At 36.3% G+C, this 18,836-nt stretch overlaps 1 protein-coding gene across 1 annotated transcript in view; it reads left to right on the forward strand.

Moving 5' to 3' along the window:
- Positions 1–18,502, forward strand: part of C6H9orf85 (chromosome 6 C9orf85 homolog) — a 61,134-nt gene extending 42,632 nt beyond the window's left edge. The window contains exons 3-4 of the mRNA XM_036854217.1: positions 16,522–16,635; positions 17,118–18,502. Of these exons, the coding sequence (XP_036710112.1) occupies positions 16,522–16,635; positions 17,118–17,265 (262 nt within the window). The 3' untranslated portion in view covers positions 17,266–18,502. The remainder of the gene's footprint in view (positions 1–16,521; positions 16,636–17,117) is intronic.
- The last annotated feature ends 334 nt before the right edge of the window (positions 18,503–18,836 follow it).

An 18,836-nucleotide genomic window follows, 5' to 3' on the forward strand; every position in this document is an offset into this window, starting at 1 on the left:
TTAAGAGATTTGAAATTGAAGGCGCACAAAGATCTCACTTCTGTGACAGAGAAACTGGAAGGCTGTAAACGTCTAAAAATGTATATAATTTACCTTTTCACAAACATTTCACGTTTATAAAAAGGAAACGTGTCATTTGAAAAATGTGTATGTGTGTGTATCTCCTTATAAGATAGGTATATTTATACTCAGAGCTACTAGCCTAATACAACCTGTTTTTCTGAGTGGATTTCAATTTGAAAAGAGCATAATTGCTTTCAGCAAAAAAATTCCTTCTCTTCTCAACCACATTGAAGGATATTGGAAGACCCCCCTATCTAGGCAGTAGTACTTTGATCTGGTCAAGAGTTCTCAAGTGGTAATGCGCATAAGAATTTCTTGAAGAATTTGTTAACAGACAGATTCTTGGAACCCATCCCCAAGATTCTGATTATGTAAATAATGGGTGGAGACCAGAGATCTGCATTTTAATAAGCTATGCAGGTGTTTGAGCCAGTGATAAAAGTCGCTGTTTTGAGGATTAGATGTGCTAGAAAATGTAGAATCTGGTATCTTTTAACTCTAGATTCCAAAACAGGATATCCCATTTTTGAGCCTATTTTACATGTAAATTTTAACATTAACAGTTCTACAAATACGGTTTTATCCCCGAATTAGCAATTTGAATACTTAAGGATTAGTTTACCCCAGGAATCCCTGTTATAAAACAACATATTCATAGAAATGAATTTCTTTGAAGCCTCAGAGGAACCTAACCAAAACAGACTTTCTTTAAAATTATTTAAAAAAAAAGAAATTGAAGCCAAAAAACACTGAAATTTTTCCTAGTCCATTTGTATTATTAGAATTTTGTGTGTATTCTAATGGCATAAAATTTTAATCTAATTTTTATTGCAAAGTAATTAAATAAAGCTTTTTGGAAAGTCAAAACACAAAACATACCAAATTATTTAACAAAAAATTTTCATAATTATTTTCACTTCGATTGTGAAGTTTTAAAAAAAAATTCTGATTCATTTTTCCTAGTCAAGTCTCTTACATGCAGTAAAATGTACCCTTTGTAGTGTACAGTGTTAAAAAAACAAAATTCAACTGAGTGAATTTTAGAGATCTTACTGACTTTATCCAATTTAGCAGATGAAAAGGAGCTCTGAGGAACTGTAGAAAATGAAAGACTTTTGTAGGCAGAAGGGTGTGGGAACAAGAAAGTCACACTAGACAAAAAAGCAGGTTGGTTACTGCAGGGTCACTTTCCTTTAGGGGGTGGCAAGGGCCTATCAGGCAGAGTACTTAGCTTGTGCTGATTAGATGAGCCCTGATTGGTTTAAAATTCCATTTCTGGGAAAGCCAAAACTGAAATTGTCTCAATTCGGTGATTTGGGGCTTAGCTTAAGTGACTCTATTTTGGGGCCTGTTGTTTTGTTTTTAACGACAGTTTTCTAAGTTTTGACAAATGAATACAGTTGTGAGACAAACACCACAATTAAGATATAGGACAGTTCTATTACCCACAAACACTCCTTTATGCCACTTCGTAGTTCCTCCTACCTCACTCCCAGTCCCTGGCAAACACTGATCTGTTTTCTTTCCCCATACTTTTACCTTATTGCAGAATGTCATATTTATGGAGTCATACAATATATGGTCTTTTGAGGCTGACTTCTTTAACTTAACATAGTGGAGTTGAGATTCATCTGCACTGTTGTGTGGATCAGTGGTTAGGTCTCTTTTATTGCTGAGTAGTATTCAATCAGGATGTATCACTGACTGTTCATCCATTCACCACTTGATAGACATTTAGGTTTGCTAGTTTTTGGTGATTGTGAACTATGCTGCCATAAACATTTCATGTACAGAGTTTTGTGTGAATGTATGGTGAAGATCTGTTTAATTTATCAGGATTTATTGATCATGGTTTTGTTGTAGTTAAGAAATCTTTGCCTAGGGTCACAAATATTTTTTCCTTTGTTTTCCTCTAGAAGTTATATAATTCTTGGTTTTATATTGGGTTTATGATCCATTTCCTGTTAATTTTATGGATATCCAACTGTTCCATGGTTATTTGTTGATAAGTCTGTACTTTCTCCATTGAATTCCCTTTGTGTACTGTGTTGAAAATCAGTTGATTTATGTGGAAGAGTCTATATTCTGTCCTGTTGATGTATGTATCTATCTTTCACCAGTACCACACTACCTTCCTTGATTACTACAGCTTTAAGATAGGTCTTGAAATCCAGTCTTAAGAAAGTCTTCCAACCTTGTTTTTCTTTTTCAAAATAGTTTTGGCTAATATATTTACTTTGCTTTTTCTTATAACTTTTAGAATCAGCTTGCCAATTATCTTTCTCTTTTTTTGAATTTTATTTATTTTTTTATACAGCAGGTTCTTATTAGTTATCCATTTTATACATAATAGTGTATATATGTCAATCCCAATCTCCCAATTCATCCCACCACCACCCCCCCGCCACTTTCCCCCCTTGGTGTCCATACGTTTGTTCTCTACATCTGTGTCTCAATTTCTGCCCTGCAAACCAGTTCATCTGTAGCATGTTTCTAGGTTCCACATATATGCATTAATATACGATATACACTTTTCTTGTTTTTCTCTTTCTGACTTACTTCACTCTGTATGACTACATCCATCCACGTCTCTAGATCCATCCACGTCTCTACAAATGACCCAATTTCGTTCCTTTTTATGGCTGAGTAATATTCCATTGTATATATATATACCACCTCTTCTTTATCCATTCGTCTATCCATGGGCATTTAGGTTGCTTCCATGTCCTGGCTATTGTAAATAGTGCTGCGATGAACATTGGGGTGCATGTGTCTTTTTGAATTACGGTTTTCTCTGGGTATATGCCCAGTAGTGGGATTGCTGGGTCATATGGTAATTCTATTTTTAGTTTTTTAAGGAACCTCCATACTGTTCTCCATAGTGGCTGTATTAATTTACATTCCCACCAACAGTGCAAGAGGGTTCCCTTTTCTCCACACCCTCTCCAGGATTTCTTGTTTGTTGATTTTCTGATGATGCCCATTCTAACTGGTGTGAGGTGATACCTCATTGTAGTGTTGATTTGCATTTCTCTAATAATTAGTGATGTTGAGCAGCTTTTCATGTGCCTCTTGGCCATCTGTATGTCTTCTTTGGAGAAATGTCTATTTAGGTCTTCTGCCCATTTTTTGATTGGGTCGTTTGTTTTTTTAATATTGAGCTGCATGAGCTGTATATATATTTTGGAGATTAATCCTTTGTCCGTTGATTCATTTGTAAATATTTTCTCCCATTCTTTTTGCCTTTTTGTCTTGTTTGTAATTTGCTGTGCAAAACCTTTGAAGTTTCATTAGGTTCCAGTTGTCTATTTTTGTTTTTATTTCCATTACTCTAGGAGGTGGATGAAAAAAGATCTTGCTGTGACTTATGTCAAAGAGTGTTCTTTCTATGTTTTCCTGTAAGAGTTTTATAGTGTCCAGTCTTACATTTAGGTCTCTAATCCATTTTGAGTCTATTTTTGTGTATAGTGTTAGGGAGTGTTCTAATTTCATTCTTTTACATATAGCTGTCCAGTTTTCCCAGCACCACTTATTGAAGAGACTGTCTTTTCTCCATTGTATATCCTTGCCTCCTTTGTCATAGATTAGTTGACCATAGGTGCGTAGGTTTATCTCTGGGCTTTCTATCCTGTTCCATTGATCTATTTCTGTTTTTGTGCCAGTACCATACTGTCTTGATTACTGTAGCTTTGTAGTATAGTCTGAAGTCAGGGAGTCTGATTCCTCCAGCTCCGTTTTTTTCCCTCAAGACCGCTTTGGCTATTTGGGGGTCTTTTGTGTCTCCATACAAATTTTAAGATTTTTTGTTCTAGTTCCGTAAAAAATGCCATTGGTAATTTGATAGGGATTGCACTGAATCTGTAGATTGCTTTGGGTAGTATAGTCATTTTCACAATATTGATTGTTCCAATCCAAGAACATGGTATATCTCTGCATCTGTTGGTATCATCTTTAATTTCTTTCATCAGTGTCTTATAATTTTCTGCATACAGGTCTTTTGTCTCCTTAGGTAGACTTATTCCTAGGTATTTTATTCTTTTTGTTGCAGTGGTAAATGGGAGTGTTTCCTTAATTTCACTTTCAGAATTTTCATCATTAGTGTATAGGAATGCAAGAGATTTCTGTGCATTAATTTTGTATCCTGCAACTTTACCAAATTCATTGATTAGCTCTAGTAGTTTTCTGGTAGCATCTTTAGGATTCTCTATGTATAGTATCATGTCATCTGCAAACAGTGACAGCTTTACTTCTTCTTTTCTGATTTGGATTCCTTTTATTTCTTTTTCTTCTCTGATTGCTGTGGCTAAAACTTCCAAAACTATGTTGAATAATAGTGGTGAGAGTGGACAACCTTGTCGTGTTCCTGATCTTAGAGGAAATGCTTTCAGTTTTTCACCATTGAGAATGATGTTGGCTGTGGGTTTGTCATTTATGGCCTTTATTATGTTGAGGTAAGTTCCCTCTATGCCTACTTTCTGGAGGGTTTTTATCATAAATGGGTGTTGAATTTTGTCGAAAGCTTTCTCTGCATCTACTCAGATGATCCTATGGTTTTTCTTCTTCAATTTGTTAATATGGTGTGTCACATTGATTGACTTGCGTATATTGAAGAATCCTTGCATCCCTGTGATAAATCCCACTTGATCATTGTGTATGATCCTTTTAATGTGTGGTTGAATTCTGTTTACTAGTATTTTGTTGAGGATTTTTGCATCTATATTCATGGATGATATTGGCCTGTAATTTTCTTTTATTGTAGTATCTTTGTGTGGTTTTGGTATCAGGGTGATGGTGGCCTCATAGAATGAGTTTGGGAGTGTTCCTTTCTCTGCAGTATTTTGGAAGAGTTTGAGAAGGATGGGTGTTAGCTCTTCTCTAAATGGTTGATAGAATTCACCTGTGAATTCATCTGGTCCTGGGCTTTTGTTTGTTGGAAGATTTTTAATCACAGTTTCAATTTCATTACTTGTGATTGGTCTGTTCATATTTCCTATTTCTTCCTGGTTCAGTCTTGGAAGGTTATACCTTTCTAAGAATTTGTCCATTTCTTCCAGGTTGTCCATTTTATTGGCATAGAGTTGCTTGTAGTAGTCCCTTAAGATGCTTTGTATTTCTGCGGTGTCTGTTGTAACTTCTCCTTTCATTTCTAATTTTATTGATTTGAGTCCTCTCCCTCTTTTTCTTGATGAGTCTGGCTAATGGTTTATCAATTTTGTTTATTTTCTCAAAGAACCAGCTTTTAGTTTTATTGATCTTTGCTATTGTTTTCTTTGTTTCTGTTTCATGTATTTCTGCTCTGATGTTTATGATTTCTTTCCTCTACTAACTTTGAGTTTTGTTTGTTCTTCTTTCTCTAGTTCCTTTAGGTATAAGGTTAGATTGTTTATTTGAGATGTTTGTTGTTTCTTGAGGAAGGATTGTATTGCTATAAACTTCCCTCTTAGAACTGCTTTTGCTGCATCCCATAGGTTTTGGATCGTCGTGTTTTCATTGTCATTTGTCTCTAAGTATGTTTTGATACCTTCTTTGATTTCTTCAGTGATCTCTTGGTTATTTAGTAACGTATTGTTTATCCTCCATGTGTTTGTGCTTTTTACTTTTTTTCCCCCTGTAATTGATTTCTAATCTCATAGCATTGTGGTCAGAAAAGATGCCTGATATGATTTCAATTTTCTTATATTTATGGAGGCTTGATTTGTGACCCAAGATGTGATCTATCCTGGAGAATGTTCCGTGTGCACTTGAGAAGAAAGTGTAATCTGCTGTTTTTGGATGGAATGTCCTATAAATATCAATTAAATCTCTCTGGTCTCCTGTGTCATTAAAAGCTTGTGTTTCCTTATTAATTTCCTGTTTGGATGAACTGTCCATTGGTGTAAGTGAGGTGTTAAAGTCCCCCACTATTATTGTGTCACTGTCGATTTCCTCTTTTATCGCGGATAGCAGTTGCCTTATGTATTGAGGAGCTCCTATGTTGGATGCATGTATATTTATACTTGTTATATTTTCTTCTTGGATTGATCCCTTGATCATTACGCAGTGTCCTTCCTTGTCTCTTGTAACATTCTTTATTTTAAAGTCTATTTTATCTGATATGAGTATTGCTACTCCAGCTTTCTTTTGATTTCCATTTGCATGAATATCTTTTTCCATCCCCTCACTTTCAGTCTGTATGTGTCCCTAGGTCTGAAGTGGGTCTCCTGTAGACAGCATATATATGGATCTTGTTTTTGTATACATTCAGCGAGCCTGTGTCTTTTGGTTGGAGCATTTAATCCATTCACGTTTAAGGTAATTATTGATATGTATGTTCCTATGTAGTTTCTTCCCTTTCATCACTCTAAATATGTCATGCCACTCCCTTCTGGCTTGTAGAATTTCTGCTGAGAAATCAGCTGTTAACCTTATGGGAGTTCCCTTGTATTTTATTTGTCATTTTTCCCTTGCTGCTTTCAATAATTTTTCTTTGTCTTTAATTTTTGCCAATTTGATTACAATGTGTCTCGGCATGTTTCTCCTTGGGTTTATCCTGCCTGGGACTCTCTGTGCTTCCTGGACTTGGGTGTCTATTTCCTTTCCCATGTTAGGGAAGTTTTCGACTATAATCTCTTCATATATTTTCTCGGGTCCTTTCTCTCTCTCTCTTCTCCTTCTGGGACCCCTATAATGCGAATGTTGTTGCGTTTAATGTTGTTCCAGAGGTCTCTTAGGCTGTCTTCATTTTTTTTCATTCTTTTTTCTTTATTCTGTTCCACAGCCGTGAATTCCACCATTCTGTCTTCAAGGTCACTTATCCGTTCTTCTGCCTTGGTTATTCTGCTATTGATTCCTTCTAGTGTATTTTTTATTTCAATTATTGTATTGTTCATCTCTGTTCTTTAATTGTTCTAGGTCTTTGTTAAATATTTCTTGCATCTTCTCAATCTTTGCCTCCATTCTTTTTCCTAGGTACTGCATCATCTTCACTATCATTATTCTGAATTCCTTTTCTGGAAGGTTGCCTATCTCCACTTCATTTAGTTGTTTTTCTGGGGTTTTATCTTGTTCCTTCATCTGGTACATAGCCCTCTGCCTTTTCATCTTGTCTATCTTTCTGTGAATGTAGTTTTTGTTCCATAGGCTGCAGGACTGTAGTTCTTCTCACTTTTGGTGCACAGTGCCTGCCATGTGGCGTCGATGTCAGTGTAGAGGTTCTTCTTGGAGGGCTTGCCCGAGCTGACGCCGTAGCCCAAGTAGTCGTAGGAGAAGATGTTGCAATTGATGCACGAGCCAAGGCCAATGTAGAAGCTGCACATCTGGCCCAGGTCCACGGCGTTGCCATGGAGAAGAGCAGCATGTAGTGGCTGGAGGGTGCACACGCACAAACATGCAGCCGAGCCCCAATTTTATTTCTAACACTTTTTTTTGTATATTCTGTGATATTTTCTTCATAGACAATGAATTTTTAAAAAAATGAAGACATGGAAATTCCCTGGTGGTCCAGTGGTTAGGACTTGGTGCTTTCATTGCCATGGCCTGAGTTCAATCCCTGGTCAAGGAACTAAGATCCCGCAAGCCATGCGGTGTGGGGGAAAAAAAGGATAAAAAATGAAGACAGTTTTATGTCTTGCTTTCCAGTCTGTATGACTTTTATTTCTATTTTGGCTTTATTCTACTGCCTAGGGCCTCCAGTATGTTTTTGAAAAGGAGTGATGAGGGCAGATATTCTTACCCTGTTCCTGATCTTATGGGGAACATACACAGTCTTTTATCGTTAAGTATGATATTAGCTGTAGATTCTTTGTAGATGCATTTTACTGGATTGAGGAAGTTTCTTTCAATTCATAGTTTGCTGAGAGGTTATATCATGAATAGATGTTAAATTTTGTCAAATAACTATTTCTGCATCTATTTAGATGATCATATGGTTTTTCTTCCTTAGAACATTGATTTGATGAGTTACATTTATTGATTTTAATATTGAATCAGCTTTTCATGTCCCTAGATAAACTCCACTTGATCATGATGTGTAACCTTTTTACATATGGCTAGATTTGATTTGCTAACATTTTGTTACATTTTCTTGCATGTGTTCATTACCAGTACTCATTTGTAATTTTGTCCTTTTTTTAAAAAATTTATTTATTTATTTTTGGCTGTGTTGGGTCTTTGTTTCTGTGCAAGGGCTTTCTCTAGTTGCGGCAAGCGGGGGCCACTCTTCATCGCAGTGCGCGGGCCTCTCACTATCGCGGCCTCTCTTGTTGCGGAGCACAGGCTCCAGACGCACAGGCTCAGTAGTTGTGGCTCACGGGCCGAGTTGCTCCGCAGCATGTGGGATCTTCCCAGACCAGGGCTCGAACCCGTGTCCCCTGCATTGGCAGGCAGATTCTCAACCACTGTGCCACCAGGGAAGCCCTAATTTTGTCTTTTTTTTATCTTGATGTTAGGGCCTCATCAAATGAGTTGGGAACTGTTTCTTTCTATTTTATTTTCTGGAAAGATTTGTGTAAAATTAGTATTATCTCTTAAATGTTTGGTAGAATTCAGAAATTCTAAAAGCCATTTGGGCCTGGAGTTTTATTTGTTGGAGAGTTTTTAACCATAACTAAATTTTCCTTTAATGGGTGGAGGAGTTTTTAGATTATCTGTTTCATCTTAAGCAAGTTTTTATACTGTGTCTTTCCAGAAATTTGTCCATTTCAATGAAGTGGTTGGATTTATAGGCATAGAGTTTTTAGTATATTTTTCTTATTATTCTTTAATATCTGTTGCATATCTAATATTGTTCCCTCTTTCTTTCCTGAAATTAGTTATTTGTGGTCTCTCTTTTTTTATCTTGATCAGTCTGGCTATATGTTTATGAATTATATTAATCTTTACAAAGAGCCTGCTTTGGATTTTATTGGTTTTCTCTTTTTCTGTTTTTCAATTTCATCTATTTCTGTTCACATTGGTATTGCTTCCTCCCTTTTGTTTACTTTGAGTTTAATTTACTCTTCTTTTTCTTCTTTCTTAAGATGGACGTTTAGATAGTTCTTTTTGCTTAATATAAGCATTTAATTATATAAATTTCCCAAGAACGTCTTTAGCTCCATTCCATAAATTTTGGTGCTGTGTTTTCATTATCATTCAATCGAAGTATTCTAATTGCCTTTGTGACTTCCTCTTTAACCTGTAGGTTATTTAGAAGTGTTTTGCTTAATTTTTGTATATTTGGGCATTTTCCAGATATTTTTCTGTTACTGATTTCTGGTTAATTTCATTGTGGTAAGAGAACATACTTTATATAAATTTTAGGTTTTTGTTTTTAATTTGTTAAGGTTGGTTTTATAGCTCAGAATATGGTTTATCTTAGATTCTGTTCCATGTGTGCTTGAAGAGAATATATTGCTCTTGTTGGGTGGAGTGTTCTGTAAATGTCAGTTTGATTGATAGGCTTCTATCGATCGGGTGTTCTATATCTTTACTGATTTTTGTCTGCTTGTTGCTTCACTTACAGAGAGAGAAGTGTTGAAGTCCCCAGTTTTAACTGTGGATTTGTCTATTTCTCTTTTTAGTTCAATGCTTTTGCATCATTTATTTCAACACACTGTTTTTTGGTGCAATAAACATTTAGGATTATTTCATGCTTTTGGAAAATTGATTCCTTCATTGTCATTTAATATCCTTTCTTAAACCTGACAGTTTTCTTTGCTTTGAAGTCTATTTCAATAATAATGTAGCTTTCTTCTGATTAGTGTTTGCATTTTTTTTTTTCCTGCCCTTCTCCTTTTAACTCTCTACAGGCATATCTCAGAGATATTGTGGGTTTGATCCCAGGGCACCTCAGTAAAGCAAATACTGAAGTAAAGTGAGTCACATGAATTTTTTGGTTTTCCAGTGCATGTAGAACTTATGCTTACACTATATTGAGTCTACTAAGTATGCAATAGCATTATGTTTTAAAAAATCAATGTACATACCTTATTTTTAAAATATTGCCAGAAAATGCTAACCATCATCTGAGCCTTCAGCAAGTTGTAATCTTTTTGCGATAGTAACATCAAAGATTACTCATCACAGATCACCGTAACAAATATAGTAGTAATTTAAAAATTTGATATATTGCAAGAATAACCAAAATGTGACACAGAGGCACAAAGTGAGCAAATGTTGTTGGAAAAAATGACAACGATAGACTTGCTTAACACAGGGTTGCCACAAGCCTTCAATTTGTTTAAAAAAGAAAAAAAAAGCAATATCTGTAAAGTACAATAAAATGAGGTATGCCTGTTTATGTTTAAAGTGGATTTCTTGTATCTTTCACTCCATGTCTTTCTTATTTCTAATATATTTCCATTTGGCTTTTTAAAAATATCTTTATTAAGATTCACATACTATACTGTTCATCCATTTGAAGTGTACAGTTTAGCAGCTTTTAGTATTATATATCACAGAGTTTTGCAAACACATCAATTTTTGAACATTTTCATCATCTCAGAAAGAAACCTCATACCCATTAGGAGCCAATCTCCATTTCTCCCCCAAACATTCCCCCATCCCTTGCTTTCTCTTTCTATAGATTTACCTATTTTGGACATTTCATATAAACAGAATCATATAACATGTAGTCTTCTATGACTGCCTTCTTTCACTTAGCATATTTTTTTCAAGCATGTTGTAACATTTATCAGTGCTTAATTCTTTTTTACTAATAAGTAATACTCCATTGTATGGATATATATTCTTATTTACCCATTCATCAATTGATGGACATTTGGATTATTCCTACTTTTTTGTCTGTTACAAATAATGCTGCTATGAACATTGATGTACAAGTTTTTGTGTGCATATGTGTTTTCAATTCTCTTGGGTATGTATCTAGAAGTAGAGTTTCTGGGTTAGGTGATAGTTCTGTATTTATAACCTTTTGAGGAACTGCCAAATTGTTTTCAAAAGTGACCATACCTTTTTACTTCCCACCAGCAATATGAGGATTCCAATTTCTCCACATCCTTACCAACACTTGTTATTGCCCTTCTTTTTGATACTAGTCATTCTAGTTGGTATATGGTGGTTCCTTATTGTGGTTTTGATTTTCATTTCCCTGATGACTAAAGATGTTGAGGATCTTTTCATGTGCTTATTGGCCATTTGTATATCTTTTTGGGAAAATGTCTATTCAGATTCTTTGTTTATTTGTAATTGAGTTATTTGTCTTTTTATTATTGAGTTATAGGAGTTTTTAGTATATTCTAGATGCCAGTTCCTTATCAGATATGATTTCCAAGTATTTTCTCCCATTCAGCAGGGTTTTGTTTTCACTTTCTTTTTTTTTTTATTTTTTTTATTTTTTTTATTTTTTTATTTTTTTTCACTTTCTTGATAATGCCCTTTGATGCACAAAAATTTTTAATTTTTTGAAAATTGAGATATAATTGGCATATAACATTATGTTAGTTTCAAGTATACAACATAATGATTTGATATTTGTATACATTGCAAAATGATCACCACAATAAGTCTAGTTAACATGTGTCACCATACATAGTCACAAAATTTTTTTTCTTGTGATGAGAACTTTTAAGATTTACTTTCTTAGCAACTTTCAAATATGCAATACAGAATTATTAACCAGAGTTACCATGATGTACATTACATCCCGATGACTTATTTATTTTATAACTCAAAGTTTGTACATTTTGACCCCCTTCACCCATTTTGCCCATCCCCTACCCCTTGCCTTTTTTTTTTAAAAATTATTTATTTATTTATTTATGGCTGTGTTGGGTCTTCGTTTCTGTGTGAGGGCTCTCTCCAGTTGTGGCAAGCGGGGGCCACTCTTCATCACGGTGCGCGGGCCTCTCACTATCGCGGCCTCTCTTGTTTTGGAGCACAGGCTCCAGACGCACAGGCTCAGTAATTGTGGCTCACGGGCCTAGCCGCTCTGCGGCATGTGGGATCTTCCCAGACCAGGGCTCGAACCCGTGTCCCCTGCATTAGCAGGCAGACTCTCAACCACTGCACCACCAGGGAAGCCCCTACCCCTTGCCTTTGACAACTACCAATCTGTTCTCTGTATCCATGAGCTAGGTATTTTATTTATTTATTCATTCATTCAAGATTTTGCATATAAGTGAGATTATATGGAATTTGCCTTTCTCTCTCTGACTTATTTCCCTTAGCATAATGCCCTCAGGGTCCATCCATGTTGTCACAAATGGCAAGATTTCCTTCTTTTTTTTTTTTAATTCAAGACCCATTTATTCTCTAGTTCTGCCCACATGGAGACACCCTCCTTGAAAAGGGGTTGAATACTTCCGTTCACTTTAACACCCTGTGCTGAAAACATGTCTTCCGAGGTTTCAACTCCGAGATCCACAGTCTTAAAGCACTGATTCTTAAACCTCATCTAGATTTCTCCCCTTGGATGGGGGGAGATGACCCAAAGACAGAGAAGAACAGCTCAGGACTGTGGGCTCTGCTTGCCCAGAAGACCTTGCAGCTCCCCTGACCAGCTGGCTGGAGCCAGGATTAGGGCCCTGAGACGAGGGGCGCCTGCTGGGCTGCTGCCACCGCAGATGGGCCACGCTGCTGTTGGGCGCCTTCCTGCCCCACCGCCACCGGCCCCCAACTCCTGTCCTCTTCACTAGGCTGGCTGTCACCTTTAGGTTCCCTGGAGTCTGGGGATTCCAGACGGTCTCTGCTCACACTTCTGTATCCCGCCTGCTGCCTCAGCACTGCTGATTCACACTAGGGGGGAAAAGCACACAGAACTGCTTTTCAACACACCAACGTTCCACACCAAAGTTATTTCATAAGCCCGCAGGTTCTTTTTCATCAGAGGACACTCCCAAGTCCATGACTTGCCCCGGCTCCCCACTGCCCTTGCCAGCAGACTGGACGTGCGTGGCCACCATGCTGAGTCGGGCACACCCCCTGGCTCCCCTCCGGCGCACTCTCCTGGAGAACTGAGGGCGGTGCCCTGGGCGCATCAGCAGGATGTGTCCTGAAGCCAGTCCTAGAGTGACAAGAGCCACACCTGCAGGTCTGTTCCACTGACCAGACGCACAGGACCGAGCTGGGCCCACGGACCTTGGTCTGGACTGTGTCGGCTGGTCATTCTTGCCTAGGTTCACAGGCCAATAGCCACTGTCCTTCCTGTACTTTCTTGCTCATCACTGCACCAGCGGGTCACTCCTACCTGCTGCCGTCACACACCTGTCAACCTCGTGTTCTGGGGCCAGCCAAGAACTGAGACCTCAGCAGGCCCCTAGTTCCCAGCAGGCAAACTCCCCATTAAACTACTGCTGCCTAGCCATGTTCTCGAGGCTTCAGAGCCGGGAAAGTGCAGAGAGGATAGCAATCCGCAGCGCCCACAGCCCCAGACCCACGATGCTCTGAGGAGGCGCCGGAACCTCGCCGCACCCACCCCCGCCAACACAAGGGACCTCTGCGCCCGCCTGTCCCGCGGACCCGGGCGCACATGCAACCACCGCGACCCACGATGGAGACGCGGTGGGCGCTGGGGCGGGCGGGGACCCGGGCTCCAGCCCCGAGGCCGCGCGGACCCAGCAGGCCACCCACCCTCCCTCCCCGCCCGCCGCCCAGAAAGCTCCTTCTTTTTTTAAGGCTGAATAATATTCCATTGTGTGTGTGTGTGTGTGTGTGTGTGTGTGTGTGTGTGTGTGTGTAAGTATGTATTACATTTTCTTTATTCATCCATGAGTGGACACTTGGGTTGTTTCCATTTCTTTTCCATTGCAAATAATGCTGCAGTGAACATGGGTATGCATATATCTTTTCAAGTTAGTGTTTTTGTTTTCTTTGGAATAATACCCAGAAGTAGAATTGCTGGATCAAATGGTAGTTCCGTTTTTAATTTTTTGATTAACCTCTATAATGTTTCCCATAGTGGCTGCACTGATTTACATTCCCACTAACAGTGCATAAAGTTTCCTTTTTTCCCACATTCTCGCCAACACTTGTTATTTCTTGTCTTTTTGATAATAGCCATTCTGACAGGTGTGAAGTGATATCTCATTGTGGTTTAGATTTGAATTTCCTTGATTATTAGTGATGTTGAGCATCTTTTTATGTACCTGTTGGCCATCTGTATGTCTTCTTTGGAAAAATGTCTATTCAGATCCTTTGCCCATTTTTTAATCAGATTTTTTTTTTTTTTTTGCCTTTGGGTTATATGAGTTCTTTGTATATTTGAGTTATTAACCCCTTAACAGATACATGATTTGCAAATATTTTCTCTTATTCTGTAGGTTGTCTTTTCATTTTGTTGGTGTTTTCCTTTGCTGTGAAGAAGCTTTTTAGTATGTTATAGTCCCACTTGTTTATTTTTTATTTTTTTTTGACTTTATTTCCAAAATGATTTCCAAAAAGTTGCCAAGACTGATGTCAAGAGCTTACTGCCAGTTTTCTTCTAGGAGTTTTATGGTTTTAGGTCTTACATTCAAGTCTTTAACCAATTTTGAGTTAATTTTTTTGTATGGTATAAGATAGTGGTCTAGTTCCATTCTTTTGCATGTGGCTGTCCAGTTTTTCCAATACCATTTACTGAAGAGAGTGTTCTTTCCTTATTGTATATTCTTGGCTCCTTTTTATAAATTAATTGACCATATATGAATGGGTTTATTTCTGGGCTCTCTATTCTGTTCCATCAATCTATGTGTCTATTTTTATGCCAGTACCACACTGTTTTGATTACTGTGGCTTTGTAATATAGTTTGAAATCAGGAAGTGTGATGCCGCTACCTTTGTTCTTCTTTCTCAAGATTGCTTTGCTATTTGGGACCTTTTGTGGTTCCATACAAATTTAGGATTGTTTGTTTTATTTATGTGAAAAATGCCACTGAAATTTTGATAAGGATTGAATTGAATCTGTAGATTGCTTTTGGTAGTATGGCCTTTTAAACAATATTATATGGATACATGTGGAATATTCCAACCAAAAGCAACAAAATACCCACTCTTCTCAAGTGTCCATGGAACATTCTCCAGGATATATTTTATGTTAACCCACAAAACGGTTCTGAGAGAGAAGTTCCTAGCAATAAATGCTTACATCAAGAAACAAAAAAAATCTTAAACAACCTAACTTTGTTCCTAAAGGAACTAGAAAAATAGATGAAGTCCAAAGTTAGTAGAAGGAAGGAAATAACAAAGATCAGATTGGAAATAATTGAAACAGGAACTGAAAAGACAACAGGCAAGATCAATGAATCTCAGAACTGGTTATTTGTAAAGGTAAACAAAATTGTCAGACCTTTAGCTAGAATCTCCAAGAAAAAAAGAGAGAACTCAAATAAGTCAAATCAGAAATGAAAGAGGAGACATTGCAACAGATACCACAGAAATACGAAGGATTTTAAGAGACTACTATGGACAGTTGTATGCCAACACATTTGACAACCTATAAGAAATGGGTAAATTCCTAGAAACATACACCCTACAAAGACTGAATCATGAAGAAGTAAAAATCTGAAAGTTCAATTACTAGTAAGGAGATTGAATTAGCAATCAAAAATCTCCCAACAAACAAAAGTCCAGGACCAGACAGCTTCACTGGTAAATTCTACCAAACATTCAAAGAAGAACTAATACCAATCCTTCTCAAACTCTTACCCCCCCCAAAAAAAAACTAATACCAGTCCTTCTCAGACTCTTCAAGAGGAGAGAATGCTCCCAAACTCATTTTATGAGGCCAGCATTACTCTGCTACCAAACCAGACAGGGATGCCACAAGAAAAGAAAATTACAGGCCATTATCCCTGATGAACATAGATGCAAAAATCCTCAACAAAATATTAGTAAACTGAATTCAACAATACATCAAAAGGACCATTCACCATTATCAAGTGGTGTTTATTCCAGGCATGCAAGGATGGTTCAGTTTCCTCAAATCAATCAATATGCTACAGCACATTAATAAAATGAAGGATAAAAATCATATGACCATCTCAATAGATGCAGAAAAAGCATTTGACACAATGATATGATAAAAACTCTCAACAAAGCGGGTATAGAGGGAAAGTTTCTCAACATAATAAAGGCCATATATGATAAATCCACAGCTAACATTATGCTCAGTGGTGAAAACTGAAAGCTTTCCATCTAAGATCAGGAACAATACAAGGGATGCCCACTGTTGCCACTTCTATTCAACACAGTGTTGGAAGTCCTAGCCAGAGCAATCAGATAAGGAAAAGAAATAAAAGGAATCCAAATTGAAAAGGAAGAAGTAAAACTGTTAATATTTGCAGATGACATTTTTTAAAAGCTTTAAGAAAGTAGATAAATGTCTACTATTATTCTGAGCTGTACACTGTTCTCTAGAAATGCTATGTAATTAATCTAAAGTAACATATGAGAGTAATATCTGAGATTGAGGCTTATCAGCTGTACACTTAGCCACACACCCCCTTATTTCATTAAATAAACCTTAATGAGTAAAAATTAAGATTTTCTTTTCTTTTCTACTTTTAGTGTTAAATGTTTACAAAAGACAGTGAAGGATTCATATCACATAATGTGTAGACCATGTGCCTGTGATCTTGAAGTCTGTGCCAAATGTGGAAAGAGAGAAGATGTTGTTATTCCGTGAGTATTTCTTTTTATGTTTGGGATTTACTCTTCTAATTAATATGTGAATTTTCTTTTAAGGAAACATTCAGTAGCTCTGAGAGTCTTAAGATGCAGAATATCACACTAATGTAGACGTTGTTCTACCCAACAGGAAGAACATCTTAATTAATTGTTAAATGTTTCTATCATTATAATAAAAGTGAAGCATCATTTTCAGAAAGTGAAAATATTTATGAGGTTCACATTTATTACACATTACAAAAGAATTACTCATTATATAACTTCTTTTCTTTAATGGACATCATGTGTTAATTTCTTTCATCATACTTTATTGACAACTGTATTATAATTGGTTGGCTCTTGAGTTAATTTTCAAGGATCTTTTCCTCTTTATTTACTTCATAAGGCTCCTGTTAATCAAGAAATGTAGTGTAAAAGTCTTTTCAATCTACACAGTTAAACAATGAAATCCTGAGAAATTTTTCTTCCATCTTTAGGTTTAATAAAGAACCGGAAAAGACAGAAAATGTTGAAAATAATCTACGTTCCAGCCACAGAAGAAGCAGAAGAAATGAAGAAAGTGATGATGATTTAGATTTTGATATTGATTTAGAAGACACAGAAGAAGACAATCAAATGGATTGATATAACTATATTAAAAGACAGTTTGAAAGCATGAAATTCTGAACAACTTTGATTTTGAGGGTTTAAAAAAAAAATACTGTGGACTCCTAGTAAGGACATTGGAAAAACCTATAGAAAATACATGGACAATGTGAATTGTGTATGATATTTGAATAGTGATAAAGCTTTCATCCAGAGTTTTCTTATAATACATTTTTAAGTAGCATATGCTAGTATATCTGCCAAAATGAGCATTGGAGTATCGTATTGCAGTTCATGGGAATTATTTAGAAGAATATACTATCTAGTATCAAATTAAGCAAGATTCAGAATTGATGGTTGTATAGAAACTATCTCATGGAAAAATCAGATGACGTTATTATGTTGCTAGCCTCAAAAATTGGTCCTCAGGAGGTACCTTTTGAAAGATTGATATCAGGTTAATGTCCCACATAACAAAAGCCCTCTTGCTTTCGCTTGCTTGTTGTAAAGCAAAATGTTTATTGTTTTTTAATAATAATGTTTAACAAGTATATAGCAGTTTTTCTTTGAAAGTGTTTTTATGTATCTTATCATATTATTTTTACCTTTTTTCACTTACGAAATTTACATACAGAAAAAAATGCATAAAATCTATATGTATAGTTTAACACACAATTATAAAGAAAAATCATACATTTATCACCCACGTGAATAAAATACTCCTAAACAATATAAGTTAGCTTTGTCTGATTTTTGAACTTTTTTTCTATCTTTCTGTTTTGAAAAATCTCAGACCTAAAGAAAAGTAGCAGTGTAATACAATGAACCTTTGTATGCTCTTCACTTAGATTCACAATTGTTAACGTTTTGCCACATTTCCTTTATATTTGAATAGATATATGGATATATTTTTTACTTGCTGAACCATTTGAAAATAATTGACAGGCATTGGTTTTGAACTTTATATGAACAGACTTATACTATGCATGTTAATTTGTATCTCTTCTTATTTCATTATTATGAAACTTGTGAAATTGATCCGTGTTGTTGCAAGAGCTCTAATTTGTTAATTTTACATTTTTTATTCTACATTTTATTCTGTTTTATTCTATTGTATTTACATACCACAATTTATTTTTCCTCTCTAATACTGAGGGACATTTGAGTTATTTCAGAATTTTCCTATAACAAACAATATTAGGTGTTTCTTGGTATAAATGTCTTATTTCTCGGTACATTTTCTGTTAGGTATGTAATAGAAGAAGATTGAAATGTTTCCTGGTGTACTTGTCTTGTTTCTTGCTACATTTTCTGTTAGGTGTGTCTAGCAGTGGTAGAGGGCATCAGGTATATATGCATCTTCACTATTACTATGTACTATGTAATGCTGTCTTTCCAGAAGGATTGTTATCTCCCTTCCCCGTAGCAATGTATTAGAGTTCCTGTGCTCTGCATCCTTTCCAACACTTGGTATCATACTTTTAAATTTCTGTCAGATATGTGTGCAACATATGTCTTTGTCTTATTAATTTGTATTTCTCTAATTACTAATGAGCTTGAGCCCCCTTTAATGTTTATTGACCATTGGTTTTTGGGTAATAGATGATATT

Source organism: Balaenoptera musculus, chromosome 6 (assembly GCF_009873245.2).
Source record: "Balaenoptera musculus isolate JJ_BM4_2016_0621 chromosome 6, mBalMus1.pri.v3, whole genome shotgun sequence".
Lineage (NCBI taxonomy): Eukaryota > Metazoa > Chordata > Mammalia > Artiodactyla > Balaenopteridae > Balaenoptera > Balaenoptera musculus.